General features: G+C 41.5%; 2 protein-coding genes across 6 annotated transcripts in view; one reads left to right on the forward strand and one right to left on the reverse strand.

Annotated features, from left to right (window-relative positions):
- Positions 1-2,565: 2,565 nt before the first annotated feature.
- On the forward strand, positions 2,566-14,965 carry cd99 (CD99 molecule). 5 transcript variants are annotated; one of them, XM_019868102.1, is made up of 13 exons: positions 2,582-2,841; positions 4,379-4,411; positions 5,185-5,241; positions 6,586-6,618; positions 7,701-7,751; positions 7,858-7,896; positions 8,151-8,204; positions 8,288-8,356; positions 8,473-8,505; positions 9,791-9,811; positions 13,670-13,786; positions 13,879-13,932; positions 14,095-14,965. In XM_019868102.1, exons 1-13 carry the CDS (start codon positions 2,781-2,783, stop codon positions 14,121-14,123), a joined length of 651 nt encoding a protein of 216 aa, XP_019723661.1. In that variant the 5' UTR covers positions 2,582-2,780; the 3' UTR covers positions 14,124-14,965. The 5 variants fall into 5 exon arrangements, with proteins under 5 accessions (XP_019723665.1, XP_019723664.1, XP_019723663.1 ...); XM_019868103.1 differs by having other exon boundaries at positions 5,185-5,238; XM_019868104.1 differs by lacking the exon at positions 8,473-8,505 and having other exon boundaries at positions 2,580-2,841.
- Positions 14,966-18,853: 3,888 nt separating this feature from the next.
- The window catches only part of prkx (protein kinase X-linked), a 7,187-nt gene continuing 1,725 nt past the window's right edge, over positions 18,854-24,315 (reverse strand). The window contains exons 3-8 of the mRNA XM_019868155.1: positions 22,615-22,878; positions 22,237-22,356; positions 21,452-21,547; positions 20,795-20,852; positions 20,011-20,088; positions 18,854-19,695 (exon numbers count right to left, since the gene is read on the reverse strand). Coding sequence (XP_019723714.1) covers positions 19,570-19,695; positions 20,011-20,088; positions 20,795-20,852; positions 21,452-21,547; positions 22,237-22,356; positions 22,615-22,878 — 742 coding nt within the window. The 3' untranslated portion in view covers positions 18,854-19,569. The remainder of the gene's footprint in view (positions 19,696-20,010; positions 20,089-20,794; positions 20,853-21,451; positions 21,548-22,236; positions 22,357-22,614; positions 22,879-24,315) is intronic.

Raw genomic sequence — 24,315 nt, forward strand, 5'->3', positions numbered from 1 at the left:
GCAGGTTATCGAAATATAATTTAAAATGGCCACATTACATTGAATTTGATGCAATACATTAGCAAAAGTACAGGAAAAATAAATAATACTTTTTTTTAAATAATGCAATGAAATTATTTAGGGGGGCTAAAGACATTTTTAGGGAGGCTGAAGCCTCCCTAAAATAGGCCTAATGACGCCCATGAGCTCGGAGCAGCCGGCTGCTGCACATTTTCACATGTAATAAATCAGTGACATATTGTCAGCATTTTCTTCTTACCAAACCCCTCATCACAGTTACTTAAATAATAATTGAATAAAACGTTATTCTTGACTTCTTTATATAGTTTCAGTCATCATGGCCCTCCAAGGTAAACGGTAATTATAATGTGGCCCGCGACAAAAAATGAGTTTGACACCCCTGAAATAAAGGCTCTCTTCTTCAGGGTTTGTTCTTGGGAAAATACTGTACTTCTCGGGAGGTCACAGTGTTATCCACAGGGTAAGTGCTAAAGTTTCATCACAAAGAATTCTTTTCTAACCAACCACTGGGGAATTTCTTCGGGCGAACACTCACCATTCCCTGAGCTATTCATTAGGTTGGGATTGCTATTTCGAGGAGCATATATCATCCGAATGAATTGATATTATACACATTGTGTGGTGAGGTTATTTCTTTTTTACCTCAGGGTATATTTGCTATGAAGGATACTGTCTTTGAGGTTCTGATGTTTGAAAAGTGACCATAGAAATTGCTTGGGTACAGATGAGAAATTCCCTTCACGCACTTGTGATGTAATACAGTGCAATGTTGTCTTGAATAGTGCTTTTCATTCGTCCAACCATCCGTTCTTTGAAGCGCTTATCCTCCCGCAGGGCCGAAATGTGGGGTACACCCTGAACTGGTTGTGAGTCAATTGGAGTACAGTACACATATTGACAAACAACGAGGGGTGTTCATCTCTCCGATCAAATACAACTCTCAATACGTGGGGTGCGATATGATTCAAGGACAGTTTGATTTTGGATTCAGTTAGGATTCAACACACTCACATCTTTTGAATCAAAACAGATTTTCCAATCAAAAACGTTTTTTGTTCCATGCTTGCCCTACAAATTCACACCTCTGGACAATTTCAGAGTCTTCAATTAACCTATCCTGCATGTTTTCACAACGTGAGGCGATATCACAGTACCAGGAGAAAACCCACACAGGAATGGGGAAAATAAGCACAATACAGGAAGTCAAGATGCCACATGCTACATACTTACAGTTCGGTACGCGTGGATTTGCTTATTTGCAGACATTTTTTTCCAATTTCTTTTCAATATTATTCCATCCTTCCATTTTCAACTGCGCTTATCGTGAATAGGTCACAGGTGGGTGCTGGAGCCTATCCCACCCTTCCCCTTGCTGTTTGTGGATACCACTTGCTGCATGTTCTTCAGCGTTTTTGAAGATTTGGGGGATATTTGAAAAAAATAAAATTTTGTTGTTTTTTTCCATTCAGTTTCAATGGGCATCAATTATACGCTGCCCTCCGTAATTACTGGCACCACTGTTAAGATACAGTATGTTGTTCAGCTTCAAATCAATCTTTTTTTTTTACTACTACAAAGACCAGGATTCCTTGCGGATCGAGAAAGAGCATGCGCAGAACACAAATCGATGTCTTCGTTCGGAGGGACTGTAATCCAATTCCGTTTATATGACCAAATATTCGTGTTAGAGAAGGGGTAACGCAGCTGTTTTATTCTGTATTTTTAGAAACCCGATTAACAGAATACTGTATTTAGTTTTTTTTTTTTTGCGTGATTTTTCGTGGCCTTTCAAAATCAGGATTCTGGCAATATTCAGAGGTGAAACGGGTAAATAACTGCATGTAAATTTAGTCTTTGTCGCCAATATTTAAACTGTTCCTTGTGGGCTAATGTTACGAAACTTTATCCTGTCGTTCGGTTTATACATTAGCTAGATTAAGATCATGTGGGGAACCCGCGTAATTAAGTAGTCGTATAGTTGAAGTGTAGATTAACCAATTTGCAAAGAATTTCGCGCCAGACTGTAATGTTGGATGAGACTTTAATAAATTCCCAGAGACCATCTCAGTGTTTGTGGTTATCTGTTATCCGCGTCTATTTTTGGATATGATGTACAGTGGAATCTCCAATGTCAGTGTTACTTTGACACTAAATTTATAAGAGCGAGTGATGTTTCCATCTCTGCATGTATCTTACTTACATCAGTCCCACCTCTGTACCACAATTTTCCTTCACTACCGATCATTTTTGGATTTTGTCTCTCTCAAACAAATTTGTCCCATCGATGCAGGGAAGCCAGATGAAAATGTACTTCTGCTTTTAAACGCTAGGTGGAACTACAGGTTAATTTGCAAGCTCCCGCTCCACACTGGACCTGCGGAACTCGTAACGTCTCAAAATACTCCAAGCTGTGCGTTTTGACACTTCCTCAAATCAATTCTTGAGAAAAAAAAATGATATAGATCTTGTCCAACTCACTTGTATTAGTCATTTTATTAGTCACACAAACTTGAACGTGTTTTCTTTTAGAGGAACGCCCTGCCACACCCAGTTGGTCTGGTACCAAGTTGACTCATGAGCGCTTTTGTAACTGGATACCCCTGAGCGGTCGTGTTCTCGCCTGGGCTGTTCCCTGAAATATCCCCCGAGCGAAACACACGCACATCGGAACGGCCTCGAACCGCATACCTCATTTTGGTTGTAACTTTCTTTGTTGTCTGGACACCGAAAAACCGAGGAGCTAATACGTTTTTGTCAACATGAAGTTTTGTCTGCTACCCGCTTTACTCCTCTTGGCGACTGGGGCATTGACGCAGGACGGCAAGTTTCAACCCCCCGTTTTGTATTTTGAGAGCATAATTATCGTTTTGAAAGCCGAGTTAATCATAAATCAGTGATTCGCTGTGTTTGCAATGGTCTGGCGTCCTACGGTCACATTCGTCGCCAAGGAATTGTTATTTAACGCGCCTCCCAAAAACTTGTCTTGTTTTGCATGGAGCTTCTGACTCACCGCCAAACATCAACATGGCTGCTTGCATTAGATTGACCTTAAATTTAACATCGCACACCGAACTGCTTCATAAACGACTTGATATTTATCGTGCAATACGATGAGAGTCCCGCCAGCCTTGCTGAAATCTGGCCAAAGTGACATAAGGGGGTGGGGGATATTAACTCTTGAGGGAGGGTGTTTCCGACAGTCCAAACCACTGAAGCTGCCTTCATTTCTTACAGCGTACTTTTTAGCTTTAGTCACAATGTTATCTTTTTTTTTGTTTGTTTTACTAAATATCAATTTCAGAATAATTGAGTTGACTAATGTAGTAAATATTGTACCTAGCAGGCTAGATCAGGGATCACTAACCTTTTTGAAGATGAAAGCTTCGTCATGGGTATATTGATTGAAGCGAAGGGCTCCCACGTTCATGGACACTTTTGAAGTAATATCATGTTATTATGCATCCTTAATAATAGTCATTTATATGAAGACACGTCATATTACTGAGGTATTACAATAACAGATGAATAATCTATTCAACACCTTTTTTCCCCCTATAAATCTCTGCCAATGTTCACATTTAAAAATGGTCACTTATTCAACAGTCCCACAAAATCATAATTTGCCATTACTGGTGAGCTCTTTTTTTAGAACAGGCCTGCAGGCAACGACCATAATGTGGTCCTTGGAGGTTATCAGTTGGTGACCCCTGGGCGAGACATCTCGGGTGTGTGAGTTGTGTCCGGAAGGTCTTCTTTCCAAACTCTCAGCCCAGTTGTATGTGACATTGTCTTGAAAGAGTATATAAAGCTTACGAGCCTAAAGTATAACGGGTAAGGCAAATTACAAGTTTCTATGTATTGGGCGTATGTAGGAATAGTTTTTATAATGGTATTACTCTCAAGGTTTTATATTATGTGTTATGTTGTTCTTTACATCTTTGAAATGCGGAATTTTACAACACGGTTCCATCAAATGAGGCTCAACTGTTTTGGGCTCTTGTTGTCAGTTCCTGTTGTCAGGCTGGAAATGACACTGAATCACCAATGTTGCAAAACTGACAGAGATGGCAGTGAATGAATTGAAAAGCAAAAATGCAAAAGTACAGTAACCCTTCCTCTTGCTGCAGTTACTCCAGCCAGGTATGGTGGGTGGGTTGTCATGCTGTGGGCTGTGCCTTTTTGTTTAGTTAAGATTATGGCGGAGGGCGGTCAAAGTTCATTTTAGCACATATGTTTTAAGGACAATGTGGTTGTCATTCATTTGTTTTCATTTGCAGGTACAACAAGTAATTCGGAAGAAGAGAATACAACACAGCACTGAATTTAGTTTTAAAAAATTGTTGTCTCTTTTTTACAGGATTTGACCTGTTTGATGCTCTGGATGACGTAGGTGAGTTGTCCTGTCTAAAGCTCTTGTTTATGATTTAAAAGATGGTTTCTTCATCATTGGTCTTCTAATCAATAACATATTGAACTATGTGTGTAAATGGCACATGGGGTGAGCTTAGATGAAGCGCTGTGCTGTCTCTCGCTCTCTCTCTGCGTATACAATACTGGATACGTACAAAATGTCAGATTAGTGGCACATGGGGTGAGCTTAGATGAAGCGCTGTACTGTCTCTCGCTCTCTCTCGACATGTATACAATACTGGATACGTACAAAATGTCAGATTACATTTTATGACCAATTCATGTCCGCCCGGTGATGGAGTGGTTATTGCGTCGACCTCACAGTGCAGAGGTCGTGGGTTCGATCCCAGGTTCGGCCTTCCTGTGTGGAGTTTGCATGTTCTCCCCGGGCCTGCGTGGGTTTTCTCCGGGTACTCCGGTTTCCTCCCACATTCCAAAAACATGCATGGCAGGAAAATGGAACACTCTAAATTGTCCCGAGGTGTGAGAGTGTGAGCTTGGATGGTTGTTCTTCTCTTTTTTCCCTGCGATTGGCTGGCAACCGGTTCCGGGTGTCCCCCCCGCCTACTGCCTGAAGACAGCTGGGATAGGCTCCAGCATGCCCTGTAACCCTTGTGAAAGATAAAGCGGATCAGAAAATGGATGGATGGACCAATCCATGTCGACATTTAGTTTTCTTGCAAGTGCATATGTGAAATGACGGCTGGATACAGTAGACAGATTCAGAACTCTCTTTGTTTCTTTTCTTTCTAGAGCCAACTCCACCAAAACCCAAAGAGCAACCAAAACCCCCAGCGAATCCTGATGATGGTTTGTAGCCTTTTTTTTTGGAAGTTAGCAAGTGTACCGATTTAGTAGGAGGGCTTATTATTTAAAGGGGATCGAAATACTGTTTTTCAATTGTATTGTATTGTACAGCTGGTCTCTGGAGTATCTGCCCACTCATTAAGTGTGAATTTACGCTATCAAGTTATATCAGTCAATCATTTGTGAGCCAATTCTCCATCTACTACTTGTTTTATACAATGAACGGGCCCTTTCATTTTTTTTTTAAATTAATCCCAAATACAAGAACATTGATACAAACCTTGGAAGTATGTTCAGGCTACAGATTTTTTTTTTTTTTATGTATTTGTTGAACCCAGCTGGGACTACATGGATAGTTGACATTTGAATATGTGGGGGTCTACATTATTTTAAGTGTGTTAGAAAAGTTCCAGGACTGTTGTCACAAAAGCTATTGCAGAACCATTTCAAACCCAAACTATCAACAAGTTTTCCCCTTCACGGGGGGGCCAGATCAACCAGTACGTCTACAAAGAGCTCTTTCCGCCGTTGGTTCGTTCAGCGTGTGAGAAAACGCGCGAGGTTTGTCATGATAACCTGCGGCTGCGCCACCATGATAACACAAGTGAGCATCCTACAGTTTCTGAACGAAGAATATAGACGCGCTGGTGTAGATAACCCGCGACTGCGCCACCATGACAACGCGCCTGCTCACAAGTGAGCATCCGACAGTTTCTGAACGAAGAATATAGACGCGCTGGTGTAACCTCCCTACTCACCCAATTTTTCTTCCTCATTCCACATTGATTAAAAAGGGACCCGTTTTTGAAGATGTCGACCCCATCACGATGGCCGTGACAACGCGTAGGATCCCGAAAGAATCCTTCCATGAGTGCATAAAGCTTTAGCAGTGACGCTGGAAAATTGTGTTCAACTCCAACTTGTTGTTTGGATTTGAAAGAATTCTTTTGGGGCACCAGTCCTGGAATCTTTCGGATTCCCTTCTTACACGTAGCTGTTGTAGGGACTGAGTTGGGCAACAAAGCAGGACTATTTTCTGTGTTGCAATGTTTGGTGGCAGCACAGTGATTAAGTGGTGAACACATCTGCCTCACTGAGGTTAAGGGGTTTGAATCTTGGCTACGACTTCCTGTGTGGAGCTTGCATGTTCTCCTTGACTTGACTTCTCGACATGTTACAAATGTTGTTTGTCGTCACGTGCCCTGCGCATCTGGCACAGGTTCCATTTTTACTTGCAGCTCTCATGGATGTATATTTATTAATTTTTGGGGGGGAGGTTGTTGTTGTTTATTTAGCTTATGCCAAACTGACATCTAAAGTCTTTTATGATTCTTTTCTCCCCCATAGGTGGTCTGGACCTTTTAGATGCCTTCGGGCCAGGTAAAATATACAGTTGCAATAAATACATGCATGTACGATGATCCTATACATCCCAAAATGGACAATAATCTATGAGCATTCTGTATTGACTTTCAGGTTTTTGTTTCACGTGCATACTACTGCATCCTAAGCAGTTTTTTTTTTTGTTTTGTTTTGGGTGGCAAAATTAAAATTTTCAAAAAGTTAACTGAATAAATAAATAAAATGTGAATTTGTTGTCAAGGTCCCATGCTATCAAAATGCAAATTTGTACACTGGTTTATGCCAAACGGAGGTCAACATGAATTGTGACTCGGCACAAGTCCAACGATTTACGAAGGCACGGCGCAGAACATCTCTGCTTCATGTCTAGGAAAATCTTTTTTTTCTTCATACTGTATACGCATATTTGTAATTGACATGTTTATGCTGGAATACATGTTCATGTTTTTACATCCATAAATGGTCGTCTCGTATTATACTTCGTAGTTGGCGGACATTTTATTGGAAATGGTTACAAAGAAGGACTTTTATAAAGTACAGATTCGCGATGCCCCCGAGGTACGTTGTAACGAGGTTCGACTCTACTCACAGGACGACAGTTTGTTTCTGTTGTTGTCATCTGGGTCGCTTCTGCTTCTCCCTTCTTACGCCTGTGCACACGGAGCTAATTTTAGCCTTCACTCGTGGCTCCGAGAGGGCCGCCGCCGCCGGCCCCCCTAAAACGGGAGATATAATGATATTAATAATACAATATTCCATTTGGTCACCGGTGTCGTGAGTCAAGTCCGAGACTAGCATTTATTTGGTGGCTCACACGCGGCATGTCTGCTACTATTACCCCCTGCTGCTTTGCACTTCAACATGCACCAGCAGTCAGAAAGTAGTCTGGAGAAAAAAATCGCATGAAGGTTCCAAAATTATTTCAGATTACATTTCTCATTTTATTAAAGCATTTAGAAAGTTGAATAATGTCATATTTCAATTCTTAATGATATCCATTTAAATGGCACTCACACACACACACAAAACCCTCCATAAGGCAGAGTAAAAACATCGGTGAAAGTAAAGATTACATGCTGACCATTATTTTTCTTTTTAAGATGAGCCAGAAGAGAAACCGAAGAAGCCTCAGCCTAACCCCGGAAATTCTGGTAGAGTGAGCCCTCTTTTTTTCTTTGAGCAAAATTCACAATGACAAAAGCAGCCTTTGCTTTTGTGTCACTATTGACGAGGCCAAACTTGTATTTTTGTGTGCAGATGGCTTTGGATTCGACCTAGAGGATGCTCTAAATCCAGGTAACGCTTGTTCTGTTTCTTCAACTTTGAGAGATCATCATCATTATTTTATGTTTCCTCCGACAAGTGGGATGTTCAACTTTACGCTAATTCCACACTTGAAAAAGAACGTCTCAAATCAATCATGAATAGCCCCTCATCGACATGAATGACATTTGTGCCCATGATGAGTGCATGTCATGCACTTTCGATATTGGCGTGCTTTCTGTCTGCTTTTCTCCAATTCGTTCCTTTTTTTTGTTTCCTTCTTGAAGACCCAAATGCCAAACCTGACAGACCCGCAGTCAATCCACACAAGCCCAGTGGAGGTGAGTTTGGAAGCAACGTGTTCTTTTGCACGCAAAGTCTATTTTGTCTTCACTAATAAAGTTCTTTGGGTAATTCTCAACAGGTGGCGGCAGCTTTGATGACAACGACTTATTTGATGTCGGTGATAGCGGAAACTACAAGCCTGATGGAGGTAAGACGTCTTCTGTAAACATTTCACATTTTTATTATATTCAACACTGGATGTTTTATTTATTTATTTTTTTTTCAAATGCCTAACATATTCATGCCTTTCGGCTTTAACCTTAGGCCGTTCGGGAGATTCTGGCTATAACTATGACGGTAAGTTGATTCTTGCAAGGTCATGACTTTTTGCAGGTCCAGTCCCAGTGAAAAGTTCTCATGAAAAAGTGTGACAGCTTTTCCATCGTGGCACACATCACGCACCGCATACATGCTCAACACGCTCCTACAAGTACCGTATTTTCCACCCGAAAAAGGCGCACTGGATTATGAGGCGCACCTTCAATGAATGGCCTATTTTGTAATTTTTTTCATACATTGGGAGCACCGCATTATAAGACGCAATCTACAATGCCTCCACTAGATGGAGCTACGCTCAAGGGAACGCCAACAGAACGATCAGATGTCAGTAAACTTATTTAATAAAGCAGCGACACAGTTCACTTAACCAACAGCAAGTTATAACATTGACTCGTTAACGTTGAACTCTCTCGATGCTGCTCTATTTCCGTGTTCAACTGCGTAACCCATCGCCTTAAGTTTGAACTCTGCGTTATCAGCATGTCTCGAGCAAGGAGCCATTTTGGGGTCAAAATATTACCGTAATGACCATACACAAGGCGCATCGGATTTAAGGCGCGCTGTGAGCTTTTAAGAAAATGGAAGGCTTTTAGGTGCGCCTTTTAGTGCAGAAAATACGGCACTCAGTCATCACACACACACTCACACAAAGCCACACCCGCACACTTCTCACGTTGGCAGAAGCATGTGATCCTTTGGTGACTTTTGGTCACCCTGAAGAGTTGTTGAATACTTTCCCTAATTTGTTTGTGCTTGTGATAATAGTAATAATCAAAATGATTGGTGTTTGCATAGCCGAACTGTTGTTTCAAGAAAATCATTTTTTTAATTGTAATGCCCAGAGGGAGGGGCGTCGTGTCCACATGGCCCTGCCGTGGAGATAAGTAACAGGAAAAAAAAAAAAACGAGTAATCTATTGCACATCACATGTTTACTGATGTGATGTAGATTTCCGCCCTCTTATTGTTGGAGGTGTTGTGAAAATTCCGCCTTGAGGAGACGGTCATGCTCACTTTTGATCGACTAATGCATCTTTATTATTGTGCTTGGAGTGTGCAGTGTCGCTGAGCTGTACCGCACTGAAAGGATTCGACTGTTTGGTGACCTCATTTAGCTACTGAGCAGAGAGTGGTACACGACTACTAACAACATTCCGCAATTGTCGGCATAATGTTAAATTAATAGATGAACTGATATCCGCGTCGCAGGCAAAAGAAACAAAAAAAAAAAACAAATCAGTATGCTTCGGATAAATTAATTCGCTCTGTAATTATTGACTAATTATCTTTTGTCATCTTTCCAGGTGGTGCTGATCAGCCTCAAGGTAACTCGATGCTCTGCTTCTTTTTTTTTTTTTTAACTTCCTGTTTTTGGTTTTCTTGATACTTTATGACTTCTGCTGGCGTCATGAAATCACCCATCGAGCCCATGAATCACCGTTCATGTTTCCTGTTTAAAGACAATGTGCTGTGGGTTAACCCGCGCTCGGAGCTGCTGCTTTATTTTCGACTACGTCTCGGCCCCTTGTGGTCACCCTTTGACTGCTAAGTGAGCATCTTGAGTTTTTGTGTGCGCGGTGTGCTACATCTGGTCCGCGCGCACAAACTCAACGTACGTTTCCAAAATCTTTTTCATTAACTGTCGTACCAGCGTAGAGAAGGGATTTTTGCCTGAGGTTTCGTCGCGAAACCGCGCAGAAATTTCATGTCATATCATGTCCAAAACAAACACTAATTATTACGAAGATATTTAACACAACGGCAAAATGTGTCAAGTGGAAAAAAAAAAAAAGAAAAGGAGTGTCGCCGGTGCACCTTCAGCTATTTATTGAGCAGTCCAAACACACAAATACAAGATGGGAGCGCTCGCAAGCAGGTACAACGGGCCATAATTCCCATTCAGACATTCACACGGGGATTACTTGGCCTTGTTCGTTATGTTGCTCAACAGGCCACGCCCCCTTTAAGCTACATAGCTCAAGCGTAGGCTTGCTGTTTTTACCATCATCTTATCACAAGTAATTACACTGAATGAAAACCAGTTGATTTATTTCCATTCCTCTTTTATTGGGATTTTATACAATCCGGTGCTTTTTGTTCTTTTTTTTTTTTTTTTTTTTTTGGTAAATGTGTTGTGGTTGTGGGGTGTTGGAACAGAGGGATGACGAGTTCATCGAGTCACAGGCTCAGTCGTGAATTAAACTCAAGCTGCCACTGTTTTAACTTGGGGAATACATCATTTGTCTTGTCAGTCTACATTCGCCAGCTGCAGGGGGGCAAAGTCAGGATGTGTGTTGGGGTAGTGCGGTGACGTGCTGTTGGCAGCAGCGCCACTTCAAGTTTGGAGAGAGCACAGTGAGGCCTCCTCGAATTAAGACGCGGCGGCGTATTCAATTTTCAGGCTGTGGTTCTTTAAAACTGGTCTTAAAACTCATTTTTATTCTTTGGCTTTTGACTCAGCGTGAGATTTGAGTTTGAGTGCTTTCGACTGTCTTTGTTATTAATTTACTGTTTGTTGTTGTCGGAATTATTTTTGCTCCACGTCCAGCACTTTGTATACAGCGGTGGTTGTTTTAAGTGCTCTAGAAATAGAGTTGAGTTGAGGGTCCCGGTCTAGTCTGTCTGGCTAAAATTATGCCGCAATTTTGTGTTGTTGCAGATCCAGACCTTCTGTGGCGACAAATCCTGAAGATGCTAAATTGTAACATGCCCGAGGAAATCATTATGTGGATGTCCAATCTAAAAAAGATCTTAGTACCCCTCTTAGAGAGACTCTTGGAGCTTGTGCGGGTTATGCCCTGATTTGTACAACTGCTTTCTCAAAAGTCGCTTTTGGGTTTGACCCTTCTAACTTCAACTACGGTACTTGAATCCGGTACGACTATCTCAAGGAAGACAAATGGACTTGGTTGCACGTTGTTTCACTTTTGTGGGGATTGATCCAGGGAATTCTTCTTGCTTCTTTGTATTGACATGTGTTCCTCCTTTCCACAATTCACCACTGAAATATTTGTCACGGCTACCTGAGCAGCTCTTTGAGCATTTCCAGTCATTATAAAAACAACTCGCGCCCCTTACACTCTGGCCATCAAAGCTGACTTTTTTTTGCGCCCTCCCTTTCACCAGCTAACTGTCCTCTCTGTAAAGTACCAGAGCGGGATTGGGGGATTGGGATTAACCTCACCAATTTCTCCATCTGCTGACTCAGTCGAAGCATAACAGATTCAAACCAGGATTGGAAGTTTAACACCTGACTGCCCATTTCCTCGTGGTGCTAAACGCAATTGTCGATGTCACACTGATATGCTGCATGCCGCGCATTGCGTTCACCAGCTCAAATGCTGGAAAGGCAGCGCCGTTGTCATTCTACAACACTTCTCTTCACAAATTTGTTGTTGATGGTCATCTCCTTAAATTAATCCTTTTTTAAAAAAAAGTTTTCGTGGCATAAAGACCATTAGACCATTGTTGCTATGTGCATCGTGATGCAAACAAAAAATATTTCTTCCATCCCATGTGTTGTTTCGCGGAGCTGAATACGAGCAGGATTGCCTCCATTGACTGTAGATGGAAACACTTTACAGTTCATGTGCAGTAGGGGGCGCTGTGCACAAAAGATGTAATCCACTGGATGGGTGCCCAGGCCACAGACAGATGACGAATGACGGACAGGCAAAATTTTGTAAACTGCCCCCCACTGGTATTTCAAATTCAGATTAGAATGAATCCTAATTAACACGCAAAATGTAAACACATTAATCGAAGTAAAAAAGCCTAATCCGGATAGAATTGTATTCAGTTTCACATGGGTGGTGTATCCGTTTTGCCAGTCCTCACGAGTGCCATGTACACAGATCAATTACAGTCGCAGTGAGTCTACGCATGCTCTGTCTTGACATAAATGTTTAGTGACGACATCGTATATGAATTATGAAATTATAAAATAGCAGCATCTTACCAGAGCTCGTCTACAATGTTTTAAAGTACTCAAAATTTGTTTTGTTTTTCTCAAGATGTTGATTTCGCAAAAGTGTTAAAACTATAATAGCTACTGTGCTGAATAAACAAACAAACTCCATCTTGATAAACAGCGCCGCCATGTTTACGTTGATCACCGTGGGGCCACACGAATGGAGCGTGTACACGGCAGATCGCAAAATATCACATCACGTAAACGGGTGACCATAGATCTTCATTCGCAATGATTTCAATCAGAATGACACACAATAAAAAAGTCTCCATGTAAATCTGGTTATTAATTAAGGGCAATGGAATAATACAAACATGACATTTATGGGTGAGGCACAATGTAGTTGCGCAGTCATTTATATTAATATATTATTCATATGATATTTTAGATTCATGCTAAACTGCCGGTGCCTATTGAGACATCTTGTGCTGTTGGTCCGTCTATTTGTGTTAGTTCAATAAATTGTTATATAAATCCTGATGATCTGCGCTTTTATGTTGGTGGGTGTGTCTGTACCTGTATAGCGTCGTCTTGTTTAGGAAGTACGATGAGTCATGCGTATTGTATGCAGCCTATGTTACAGTGCATGAATAGGAAACAGGAATGGCTGCTCTCAAGGGGGGCATGACTGCGGATATCTATTTGGACATTCAAGTTTCGTGACAGGATGTTCAAGCAACCAGAAGTTCCGTTGGGATCAATACAGCACCTACCAACTGACAACACTGAATACAGTTCCATTTTTTTTTTTTTTTATCTGTCAACACCTCATGTCAGGACACACCCAGCACATTCTCATCATAGCCAGCAGTAGCAATCAGTTCTTCGTTTGTCAAGTTGTGGTTGTTTTGGTGCCTTTGTTTATTTGAACTGGCTCCTTTGTCTGAGCTGGGCACACACTCCATGGGGGACGTCCTGACTCATGTAACGTGGACGCCATCCAACGTGAAGGTCGGGTGTGCCCAAACACCTCAGGTTTGTAAACCACCCGTCATTACGAACAAATCCCTGCAGATGGTGGCGTTTCATCGATTTGGATTTGAGATCAGCATAGCTTTTGAGTAGAAAATAAAGGTTAGGGGTGAATCCTGACTTTTTCACATCCATTACGAGGGAGGGAAAACTTCCAAACGTCTGATAATTGTCAAGTCAAAGTACAAGCAAATGACTCGGATGTTGTGCCTATTGTACCGAATTTCCACTTGTCTTGCAGAGGCCGGTTCCGGAGCAATCGCGGGAATCGTCAGCGCTGTCGGAATGGCTCTTTTAGGGGCCGCATCCAGTTACTTTGCTTACCAGAAGAAAAAATTGTGTTTCAAGATACAGGGAGGTACGAAGTCTTTCTTACTTCTTACACACTGTGTTGGTCCGACGTGGTCGTCATACTCCAGGAGAGGACTCAGGAAAATATTTTGTGAGCAGGTGCTGACCCAGAGAGCGGGAAAACCCGGCATCCGGCACAGTCTAACCCTCAAGGTAGGCCGCTTTGTTTTGTTTTCAAGAATTTGCTAACTTCAAAACAACAAGAGGGATCACAAACAGTTATCCTACAGTATCTGTGCTTCCTGTAAAAATTTCAACCAGCACGGACACTAATACAGCCTTCATTGTCTTTTCTTTCTCGCTTCTTGATTTCAGTTTACAGCAACTTGCTCAGGACGTCCTAGACAGCCCTCGGCAAAAGATGCGCCTCCTGGATGGAACTACAGCTAAATCTTGACACCTTTCTTCATCCCAAAGTTCTCCGAAATTTCTGCTGCGTACCGGTTGGCTTTCTTTGTCGGGGCAGAATATATTTTAGCAGCTTCATCGGTTCTTGTGTATTTGTCGTTTGTAACGGTAACACCTCTCTCTGTACAGACACCTCTCGCTGTCATTTCAGAAGAAAGACCATGTTCTACATATTTTTTATGTTATAGTCCGAATGTCATCTATCATAACATCTTTTTTTGTATATGAAGTTTTTTTTTTCCCCCCCACATATCAGTAATAGACAGAAGTATTAAAAAGCAGGGGTGAAGCCAGAACCTTTTCACTCGGCTTTCACAGCCACTCACGAGAGGCGCTTTTCCATTGCCCCCCGCCCTCCGTTGCTTCTCCATTACAACAGGCAGCAATCAACTGGGGCGGGGTCAACAGAACTGAGCGAGTGGGCAGCGTTTGACCACAGAATCAGCTTCTGGAGATATGCAAGGGAGACACAAACCGCCGCTGCCAAGGCATCGAAATGCAGTGTATACAGTACACATACAGTAGATTGTGTTTTACAACACTACTTAACCATATATACAATTTCTTACGTACTGTACCTGTGGATGAAATACTGAAGATTGTGGTAACATTTTTTTTTTTTTTTTTGTGAGCGGCGCGCATGCCACCAGGTCCATTCGAGTATTCGAGAGCAAATCTCGTCTTTCAGTATAGTCCCATTTTTATCGTCACTGTAGACCGCGTCGGCTTTTTTGTGTAGCAACCTGTGTATTCCTTGACTGGCATGATGCAACGTGTCACAGCTCTAAAAAAAAAAAAAAAAGTGCGGATATAATAAATTGAAAGATTTCATCCATTGGTAGATTTAAAATTATGAATGGTTAAGTGTTGGAAAATACAATTTTTTATGTATTTTTATGACTTGCCGGCAACCGGCTATTTGGCTTGCAGAAAACCAGGGAATGGGCGCGTGCAATGGAGTTCCTTGCCGTTATCACTAAAAGAAACACCTTCGTTGTCAGCCAATCAGATGGCAGTGACATCACGGCCCTCCTCGGCCTGTATTTTAAGAGCAGGTTGAAAGAGGTTCTGAGGAATGGCTCCAGTGCAACTGCGCGACCTTGAAAATACAATATAGCTTGCAGGCAAGGTTATCTTTGGCCACCACATAGCTCCGCCCCTGTTGAAAAGCTTGGTGCAGGTTTTTTTTTTTTTTTTTTTTTTTTTTTTTTTAAGGATAATGATGCATATAATGGGTAACTCATGTATGACAGCTTTTGTTGTTGCAGTGGTACCTTCATTTGGGAGTGCACTGACCTAGGAGTTTTCCAAATTGCTGGCCGTTCAGCTGATTTTGAATTTTTTTTTTTTTTTTTTGGAAACCAAAATTTTAGGCAAAAGTCAATTTCTGGTACGCTATCGCTAGAACATCCACTCAAGCATCCTGTGTTTTGTTCACAGTTTTGAGATAGGAGTAAATCGAATTACGGGCTCAGTCATGGAACACATTGAACGTATAAGTCGGGGCACCACTGTATTTTGATGTGCGAATGTAATGTGTGTGTACATGTTTGGAATTAAAAATGGAGGGCGAGATTTGTATTTGTGTCATTGCCTGACACTCTTTTCAATATTCAACCTGCCTGTTGACTAAGATTCGGATACCAGGCAGCACAGCAATTCACACAGCTGTTTATGTTACAATAAAATCATTTACAACCTCCGAATAAGAATTTGCAGCATCAAAGCTAAAGTGACACATTTTGGAGAGAACATTCAATTCACTCAGAAATGCATTTGGGGTTTTGTAATACTTTATTAAACTCAACAATAAATAGTAAAAAATAAAATAAAATAAAAAACAGAACTGAAACCAGCATTGTTTCCCATGTCCAGGACTCACATTTGTATTACACATACAAATAATTGAGGCATCGTGTCTTCAGCAGAAACTTTGTTTGCAATTGCTATGAATCACAGTACAGGGCGCATCTGGGAAGTGTTCTGAGTGCCACACTTTTTCCATATTTCATTATGTTCTATGACATGGATTGTGTTTTTTCCCCATTCTTAAGGGAAAAAAAAATGCCCAAACATTAAAAAAAAAGAAGTCATAATGGGGCATTAGGTGTAATGTGGGAGGAGGCGAGGGGGGCATACCACATTTTAGAATAATGCCATAAGAGCAAAATGCGGAAAAAGTGAAACACAGAATACGTTCCAGATGCACTGCGTGTTTAACAATTTAATGTCATTTTACAGTCCTGAAAAATAAACTAAATTCTCTAATTTGTTGTCGCTAGATCATTTCACTGTTTACAACGCTTTTGTTCCATTGGAGAAACCCCATTGAGTTCCATTTTCAATCCTAGCCCATTTGTCACACTATTCCATGTCCAAGTGCAGTGGTCGGAACTTAGCCCAATGCACTCAGGAAAACATCATTGAACACACGGACGGTAGGACCGACTAATCACACTTGTCCCATTTTGGTAGCTTCAGATTCACGTCACTCTTTGTCAAGTTTTTCTCCGCCTCTGTGACTTATAAAATAGACACGTTTCCTGTTGTCAGCCATTTTTGAACAGTTGCATGAAAGTAGCAAGCTACCTGTGCCGGAAAAATGAGTTTATGTTGTGGAAGACTGTTAACTGCAGCACTAGAAATTGGGTATGGGTTGTTCGTCAAAGAAAAATGTCAAGGATATGATAATATTTAACTTTTGCATATTCCATACATGGCAATGGCGAGTGATGAAAAAAGCGGAAGGGGCGTGGCCTGGACGGGGGCGTGGCCTGGACGGGGCGTGGTTACTTACAAAAGTGGCACTAAACATGCTGAAGATGAAGTGTATTAAATTTACACAGTTTGAAAATTGAACAGAAAAAAATCCCAAGATCGCCACTATTCTTTCAAGTGAAAATTTGTGCAATTTTGCCTATGCATTCCTGGTGAGCACCAATATGTAACTCCAAATTTGCTGCTCAAAATCAAAACTACAACAAAATTTAACACAGAGAAATGATGTAACTTAGATGCAAAACTGACTTTTAGATGGGTTTCATGAAATGGGCCAGGAGTGAAAAAAAAATAATAAAACATCAGAGATGGCCACGTAGTGTAGCTTGCCTGATTGAGAACTGGGAGTTCATTTGCCTGTAATACTTTCGAGATGTTCCCATTAGATGACTTTACATCAGAAAATTCTCTGTGTCCAGATTTTGAACCATGCGAGTATCAAATTAGTTTCTGGATTGTTTGTCAAGTAGTCTAAATCATTCGCAATTTTGGTGAACATGAGAATACAGTTAAGAAAAAGCAATGCCGGGGAAAGGAAACTTTCCGGAGAAAAGAGCACCTTAAAACCACTGAAAGTTCATTTCATTTTATTTTGAGTCACATCACAATGAGAAGTTGAGGACTTAATTTCAAGTGAAATGAACAAATATGTAGCAAAAACATAAGGCACCTTTTTGCTGCCTTTGGTAAACAAAAAAAAACAAAACAAAAAAACAAAACAGGAAGTAGTGTTTTTCATAATACTTGCTACTGGCCAAGAAGTCACAGGGTTCAGAGGTCACAAACTAGTGTTTTTCATAATACTTGCTTCTGGCCAAGAAGTCACAGGGTTCAGAGGTCACAAACTAATACGCAATTGCAATAAAATACAAAACGTTTAAAAAATTTAAAAATAGCAGGTAACAGTCTTGTTTTTTTTTTCTCCCGTGTTGAGGCTCAGAAAGATTAATACTAAAAAAAAAAAGACACCAAAAACGGGCAGGTGGAGGAGAGTAGAAAAAGCATGTTCTGTGTTGTGATGGTTCCAGCGGGACTCATCGGGAGTTAAAGGGAGCTAAAGAGGTCGCACATGCCAACTTTGAGTCATATGAATACAGCGGACCCCCAACTATTTGCGTGGGACAGACACCGAGCCCAAACGCGTGTGGCGAATTCCCGCGAACAACTGATGCACCCCTGGAAACAATTAGAATGCCCTTATACCAATAGTTGAAACCATAAAGAGAGCAAAAACTATGATCCAAAAGACTTAAATAGCATTTCAAACATATTGTCAAATATTGCTGTTCCCTTAAAAAAAAAATTAAAAACTACAGTGCAGTAAACAGCTTCCAGCTAAGGGCGCGCATACTCAAATGTACAGTCCCTGTCGTACGTCGACGTCAACAATTCTGATGATGACCACAAATGAAGAATTAGTGTCGTGGTGCCGTCCGCGAACAAATAATGAACATTTGACTCGACGGCAAACATAAGTTGGCTGAGCAAAGTTCCACCGAGCTGTTGTGACAGATCCCGCTGGTTTTGAAGCAGGTTCATCCTCGTTTGGCGAAATTATCGTATGCCAAAGGCAACTCTGGCAGACGTGCTACGCGGTCAGCGTCGAATCGATCCGCCCACCTTTATCGAACTGTCAACACATTTCGGACATGGCTACAGTTCGACGTGTGACTGGGTGAGCGGGTTTGGTTGAGGGGGACAACTAGGAACCGTTGCTTAGTACAGTACACTAAATAGTGTAGACCAGGGGTGGCCAACCCGCGGCTCGCGAGCCGCATGCGGCTCTTTGGCTGGTTCAATGCGGCTCCCGGTCTTTCACACGACAATCGTCGAAAACGCCTCGGCGGTGGCAATGCCATTCAAACAACGGCGCTAAATACACAGAACATACTACGTCAGCCTATCATCAATCCAGTTACTTGATTGACATAGAGGGCAACCAATCAGATGGCTGAATCACAACTCACGCGCAAACAATGGCGCTAAGCGCTAAGCTAGTCAGCGAATTACCTCTGATGTCAAGGCAGAGGTGCCCAATCGATCGGGAGCCAGTGGACTGGTCCCAAGTTGACCGCAAGGGGTGGGAGGAGGAAATGGGCTGGGGGGGCGGCGGGGGGCGTGATTTGTGTGTTTGTGTCTTTTGCTTTCGTTCATGTTCAGGCCATTCTGGCTGTTGCTTATTGTGGCGTGTGTGTATATGTGCACGAGTGCATGGATGGGCACCCGTGTGCGTGTGTGCGTGTGTGCGTGCGTGTGTGTGTGTGTGTGTGTGTGTGTGTGTGTGTGTGTGTGTGTGTGCTTGCGCGTGAGAACGGGATGCCCATGTGTATGGCTCTTTGCAGTAACACAGTAAAAAAAATTTAAAAAATGGCTCTTTGTCTCTGACTGGTTGGCCACCCCTGGTGTAGACCATATTTTGCCAGTGAGTTAGTACGAGGAGGATGGATTCAAAAGAAGGGAGCCAAGGAATTTTGCGGATGTCGATGCGTGAATCTGTGGTGGTGGTGGTGGAGCGGGGGAGGGGGCGGGGGTCCACTGTATTCCCTTAAGTGTTGTTCTCCGTAAAGTCTTTTTCTCCATAAAGAAAAGATTTTGACTGAGTTGTCAGAAGTTTTTGAAGATCTCCAAGTCTCTCGGCGGAACACAAGGGTCCTTTTTCCATTCGTCGTCGGGGTACACTTCAAAGTTTGTGGTGTCGCCTTCGTGGGAAACTTTGGGAACTATCGGAGGCTGTGGATTTGGCCATTCAAGTTTCGGTTAGACACTGCGGTTGATGGAAATTTAACTTGATTTTGTGTGACAATGACCAAACAATTGATTTTTGTTTAAACTAGCAGTTTTTTTTTTTGGGGGGGGGGGGGACTGTACAATCAGAAAAAAGGTTTTCTTATTCTTCTTAAATGCTGTCACCGACGACTTTGGATTGTGGCATAGCAACGTATCACTATATCAACAGTCAATGTTCCCATTTCTGTTGCATTTTGACATTCGAACGACTCAACGGTGTCCCTTGTACAACGAGCTCAACGTTAAGAAGTGACTTACCTTGAGTTTTCTCAGTGGAACCGTCTCCCAATCGATGGTCTTAAACCATCGGTGCTTTTTCACATCATCTGCTCCATTCTGAAGCGATAGAGAGAAGGCCAGACATTTAACACTTTCCTGCACCCGGTAAACTGATAACATGAGAAGCTGTCCACTATGGTAATCGCGGTCCCTGAAAGGGTTCATTTCAAATGAGCGCCAACTTCATGAACTCATGTGATGCCAGCCATTTTCATTGGCGCAACCCCTTCAGTACCAGCCCCATTTTACGGGATTTTGGCGGATCTTGCAAGTCAATACTCTATGGCTATATGAACATGGAAACAACAACAAAAAAAAAAACACCAGTCTTGAACGTGAATGGGAGGAAGTAAAAAACTCATTAAATATACGTCCTGTTATATACCAGAGTTTAAAAATAATTGCATTAGAATTGTTTTTGCATTTGTACACAACTGAGAAGGATATAAATCAAGTATCTGATCCCATATTTACCTTGAAAACTCACTTCGAAAAATGCCTGTTCGCTAACTTCGGATGTCATTTTGAATACTGGCTATAGAAATAAAATAAAATAATTATAAAGTAGTATATAAAAGAAAATCCTTCTTTGTATTTTTCTTCTACATTTTCATTTTAAGGCTTGACAAAACTTTTATGTTGATAAGAACTGTTTATCGAGTGACCATGGTGTCGCCAAACTTGCCATATAGCAAATATGAGGTGCGCGACACGATATTTGCTTTCAGTGGTTCAATGCAAAGAAAAAGGCATTCCGACTCACCTTCATGTTGCCCAGCCGTCTGGCTCGGTCAATTACCAGAAACTTCTTGATCAGGTCTCTGCGAGGAAAACAAACAGGCTGTCAATCTTTCACTCAAGACTGCAGCTCAGAGGCACCCCCTAGTGGCAAATATCGCACAGGCTCGCTGCAGAATTAAACGTTCAAATGTATCACGTTTCAGCGGCTTAAACTTTTTTTTTTTAAAATCCAGTACAGTTCAGTTGTATTTAATGCTCAAGTACAAGACATTTGCCTTTAATCTGTCGTAGTATTATTTGTTTCCAAACACTTGATGACACCAAATAAAAGAATTGTACATAAATACAATTTTTTTATTTAGCTTTTGTGCAATACAATTTAAGTGGATAAACAAGTACGGTTTTTATTGTCCTATAATTAAGTGCAGTCTTAGTATTCAAAGTGTGTATTATGGTACATTGGCTTACAAGAATATAAAATGCACTTTTTGGGACTAAAAATTGTGTCGTTTGGTGTAGGAGTTTGGCCCTGTCCAAATACTTCTTGCCTAATATCAGGCAAATTTGACCACAAGCACACTCTTGATGACTCATTTAAATTCTCTGGCGCAATGAAACTCATAAAATGCTCACGAAGACCTGCTTTTTTTTTTTTTTTTTTTAAGTGATGCAATCTTACTTGACGTAGAAATCCAGATGCCGTGGGAAATCCAGTTTTCCTGCCAGGATCTTCTGGTAGATTCCAAATGGATTGTCATCAAAAAAAGGTGGATGCCTGGAGAGACGCAATCACAACTTTGTTTATTTGGATCTGAGCGCACCAGATTTGAATGTGACTTTAGTCTGTACCGTTAAATCGTATTTTTATCATTGCCTTGGGGATCGTATATACAAAACCTCTTTTAGTGTGTTGCTTCGCACACTTGGCACACCATCTCACAGCGCAAAAAAATAAATAAACACTATAGTGAAATAATAATGATCTTGTCTATGTTTTTACTGACTCACTGTGAAATTAGGGCTTAATTGAACAATTGTTTCTGTTGTATAATTGGTAACAGCTTAATTGTAGCTTGTGAAATCTAGGGGAAGAGCATTTCATTGTTCTGCCTGAATCTACATCACTGGCAGACACACATTATTTATTGAAAATAAATAAAGATGGCTAATGCTGCACAGCACACCTGATGATGTCACATCGACAGTGTTTGAGAGGCAAGCGGCGCCTGCTAAATTTAAACTTTGTGCAATGCTTGTGCCGATTTTGCAGCTTGCAAACACAATCCTGTACCAGTTGAGACCTGGTATTCCAAGGAAATGGCTTCTGGAAATGGTTTTCTAAATTCAGTTAGGTACATGGTACTTTGTTTCCATCTTTTTCCTCAGCTTCTGACAATTTCCAGCTTCTATTGACACTCAGTGGCTCCGACTGAGAACCAGTAGTGAGTAGAGAGCAATACGCACCCGGCCAACATTTCAAAGATGAGAATGCCAAGAGCCCACCAGTCCACTGCACGGCAATGACCTTTGCTCTGGATAACCTCCGGAGCAAGATACTCCGGGGTGCCACACAGAGTCCAGGTTCTACTCCGGAAGAGAAACACAAAATGATGCCAGGCTCCGAAAACATTCTGCCACGTATTGAACTCATTATTAGTGAAAAGTATGTGTGTGTCGTACCGAAAAGAATTACACCCAACATTTGGATGAATTTATCTTGTTAAATCTTTTCGTGTGGTTATGTGTGAGCATATGTTGCGACTGTCAGCCTTTTAGGTACAGTAGAATATGAACTTGGGTGTGCAAATCTAAACAATTCAACAACACGGATTCAGACTTTACCTGTCAGAAAGCTTTTTTGCAAAGCCAAAGTCAGTCAGGCGGATGTGGCCCTCCCTGTCCAGCAGGATGTTCTCAGGCTTCAGGTCGCGGTAAACTATGTCTTTGGAGTGGAGGTACTCGATCGCACAGACGATCTCAGAGGCGTAGAACAGACCGGTGACGTTACTGAAGCGGCCTCGGCTGCGAAGGTAGCTGAACAGCTCGCCGCCAGGCACGTAGTCCATCAACATATAAAGGAAGCAATCATCATGGTGCGTCCAAAACCTGGCAAAGAAAATAACAAATTGTGACGCGTTGGGTCAACATCGGCGTTTCCAAACCTTGACTGAGCCAAGGCACGTACAATACATTGGAAAAATGTCACGGAAGGCTGCTAAACAAAAACGTAAAAAGTATAAACACTGAGATAATGACGATGTCGCCCGAATTTCCTCACAAATGTAACTGCTCAGCCTGAAAACTGGGTCTGTTCAATTGAAGACAAAGCTATGAATCTGTTGTTTGAATGGCAACAAGAGGATATGTGTAAACTGTACCTTCTGCCACCTAGTGGAAGAGCACGTCATTGATCTGCATGTCACTGGTATAGATTATTAAAAAAATGATCGTAATTAATTGTGCCTTACTCATATTAGTTAATTTTTATTTTTTTAAGTGTCATTTTTGTCATTTTCACAACATTTCATTGCTCATCCTGGGTATTTCTTTCAGAAAAGTTTTAAAATAGCTTTAAACGATGATTGAAATAGCTGTTAATTATCTTGATAATTGATCACATATTGACTAATCTTGACAGCGCTAGTGTCTATATCCCAATATTTATGGACCTGACTGTAGTACGAGTACAACAGCGTTCTCATAAAATCTCAGAGGCGTAGAACAGACCGGTGACGTTACTGAAGCGGCCTCGGCTGCGAAGGTAGCTGAACAGCTCGCCGCCAGGCACGTAGTCCATCAACATATAAAGGAAGCAATCATCATGGTGCGTCCAAAACCTGGCAAAGAAAATAACAAATTGTGACGCGTTGGGTCAACATCGGCGTTTCCAAACCTTGACTGAGCCAAGGCACGTACAATACATTGGAAAAATGTCACGGAAGGCTGCTAAACAAAAACGTAAAAAGTATACACACTGAGATAATGACGATGTCGCCCGAATTTCCTCACAAATGTAACTGCTCAGCCTGAAAACTGGGTCTGTTCAATTGAAGACAAAGCTATGAATCTGTTGTTTGAATGGCAACAAGAGGATATGTGTAAACTGTACCTTCTGCCACCTAGTGGAAGAGCACGTCATTGATCTGCATGTCACTGGTATAGATTATTAAAAAAATGATCGTAATTAATTGTGCCTTACTCATATTAGTTAATTTTTATTTTTTTAAGTGTCATTTTTGTCATTTTCACAACATTTCATTGCTCATCCTGGGTATTTCTTTCAGAAAAGTTTTAAAATAGCTTTAAACGATGATTGAAATAGCTGTTAATTATCTTGATAATTGATCACATATTGACTAATCTTGACAGCGCTAGTGTCTATATCCCAATATTTATGGACCTGACTGTAGTACGAGTACAACAGCGTTCTCATAACAATTGTCTAAATCAAATTGCAAGTTAAGTTAATAAAAGGAAGAGCACAAATATGAGATGCCTATCTTCTGGTGCTTTGGAAAGTTATCCCCCCCCCCCCCCCCCCCC

This window comes from Hippocampus comes, unplaced genomic scaffold (genome assembly GCF_001891065.2).
Source record: "Hippocampus comes isolate QL1 unplaced genomic scaffold, H_comes_QL1_v1.1 scaffold157, whole genome shotgun sequence".
In the NCBI taxonomy this organism is placed as follows: Eukaryota; Metazoa; Chordata; class Actinopteri; order Syngnathiformes; family Syngnathidae; genus Hippocampus; species Hippocampus comes.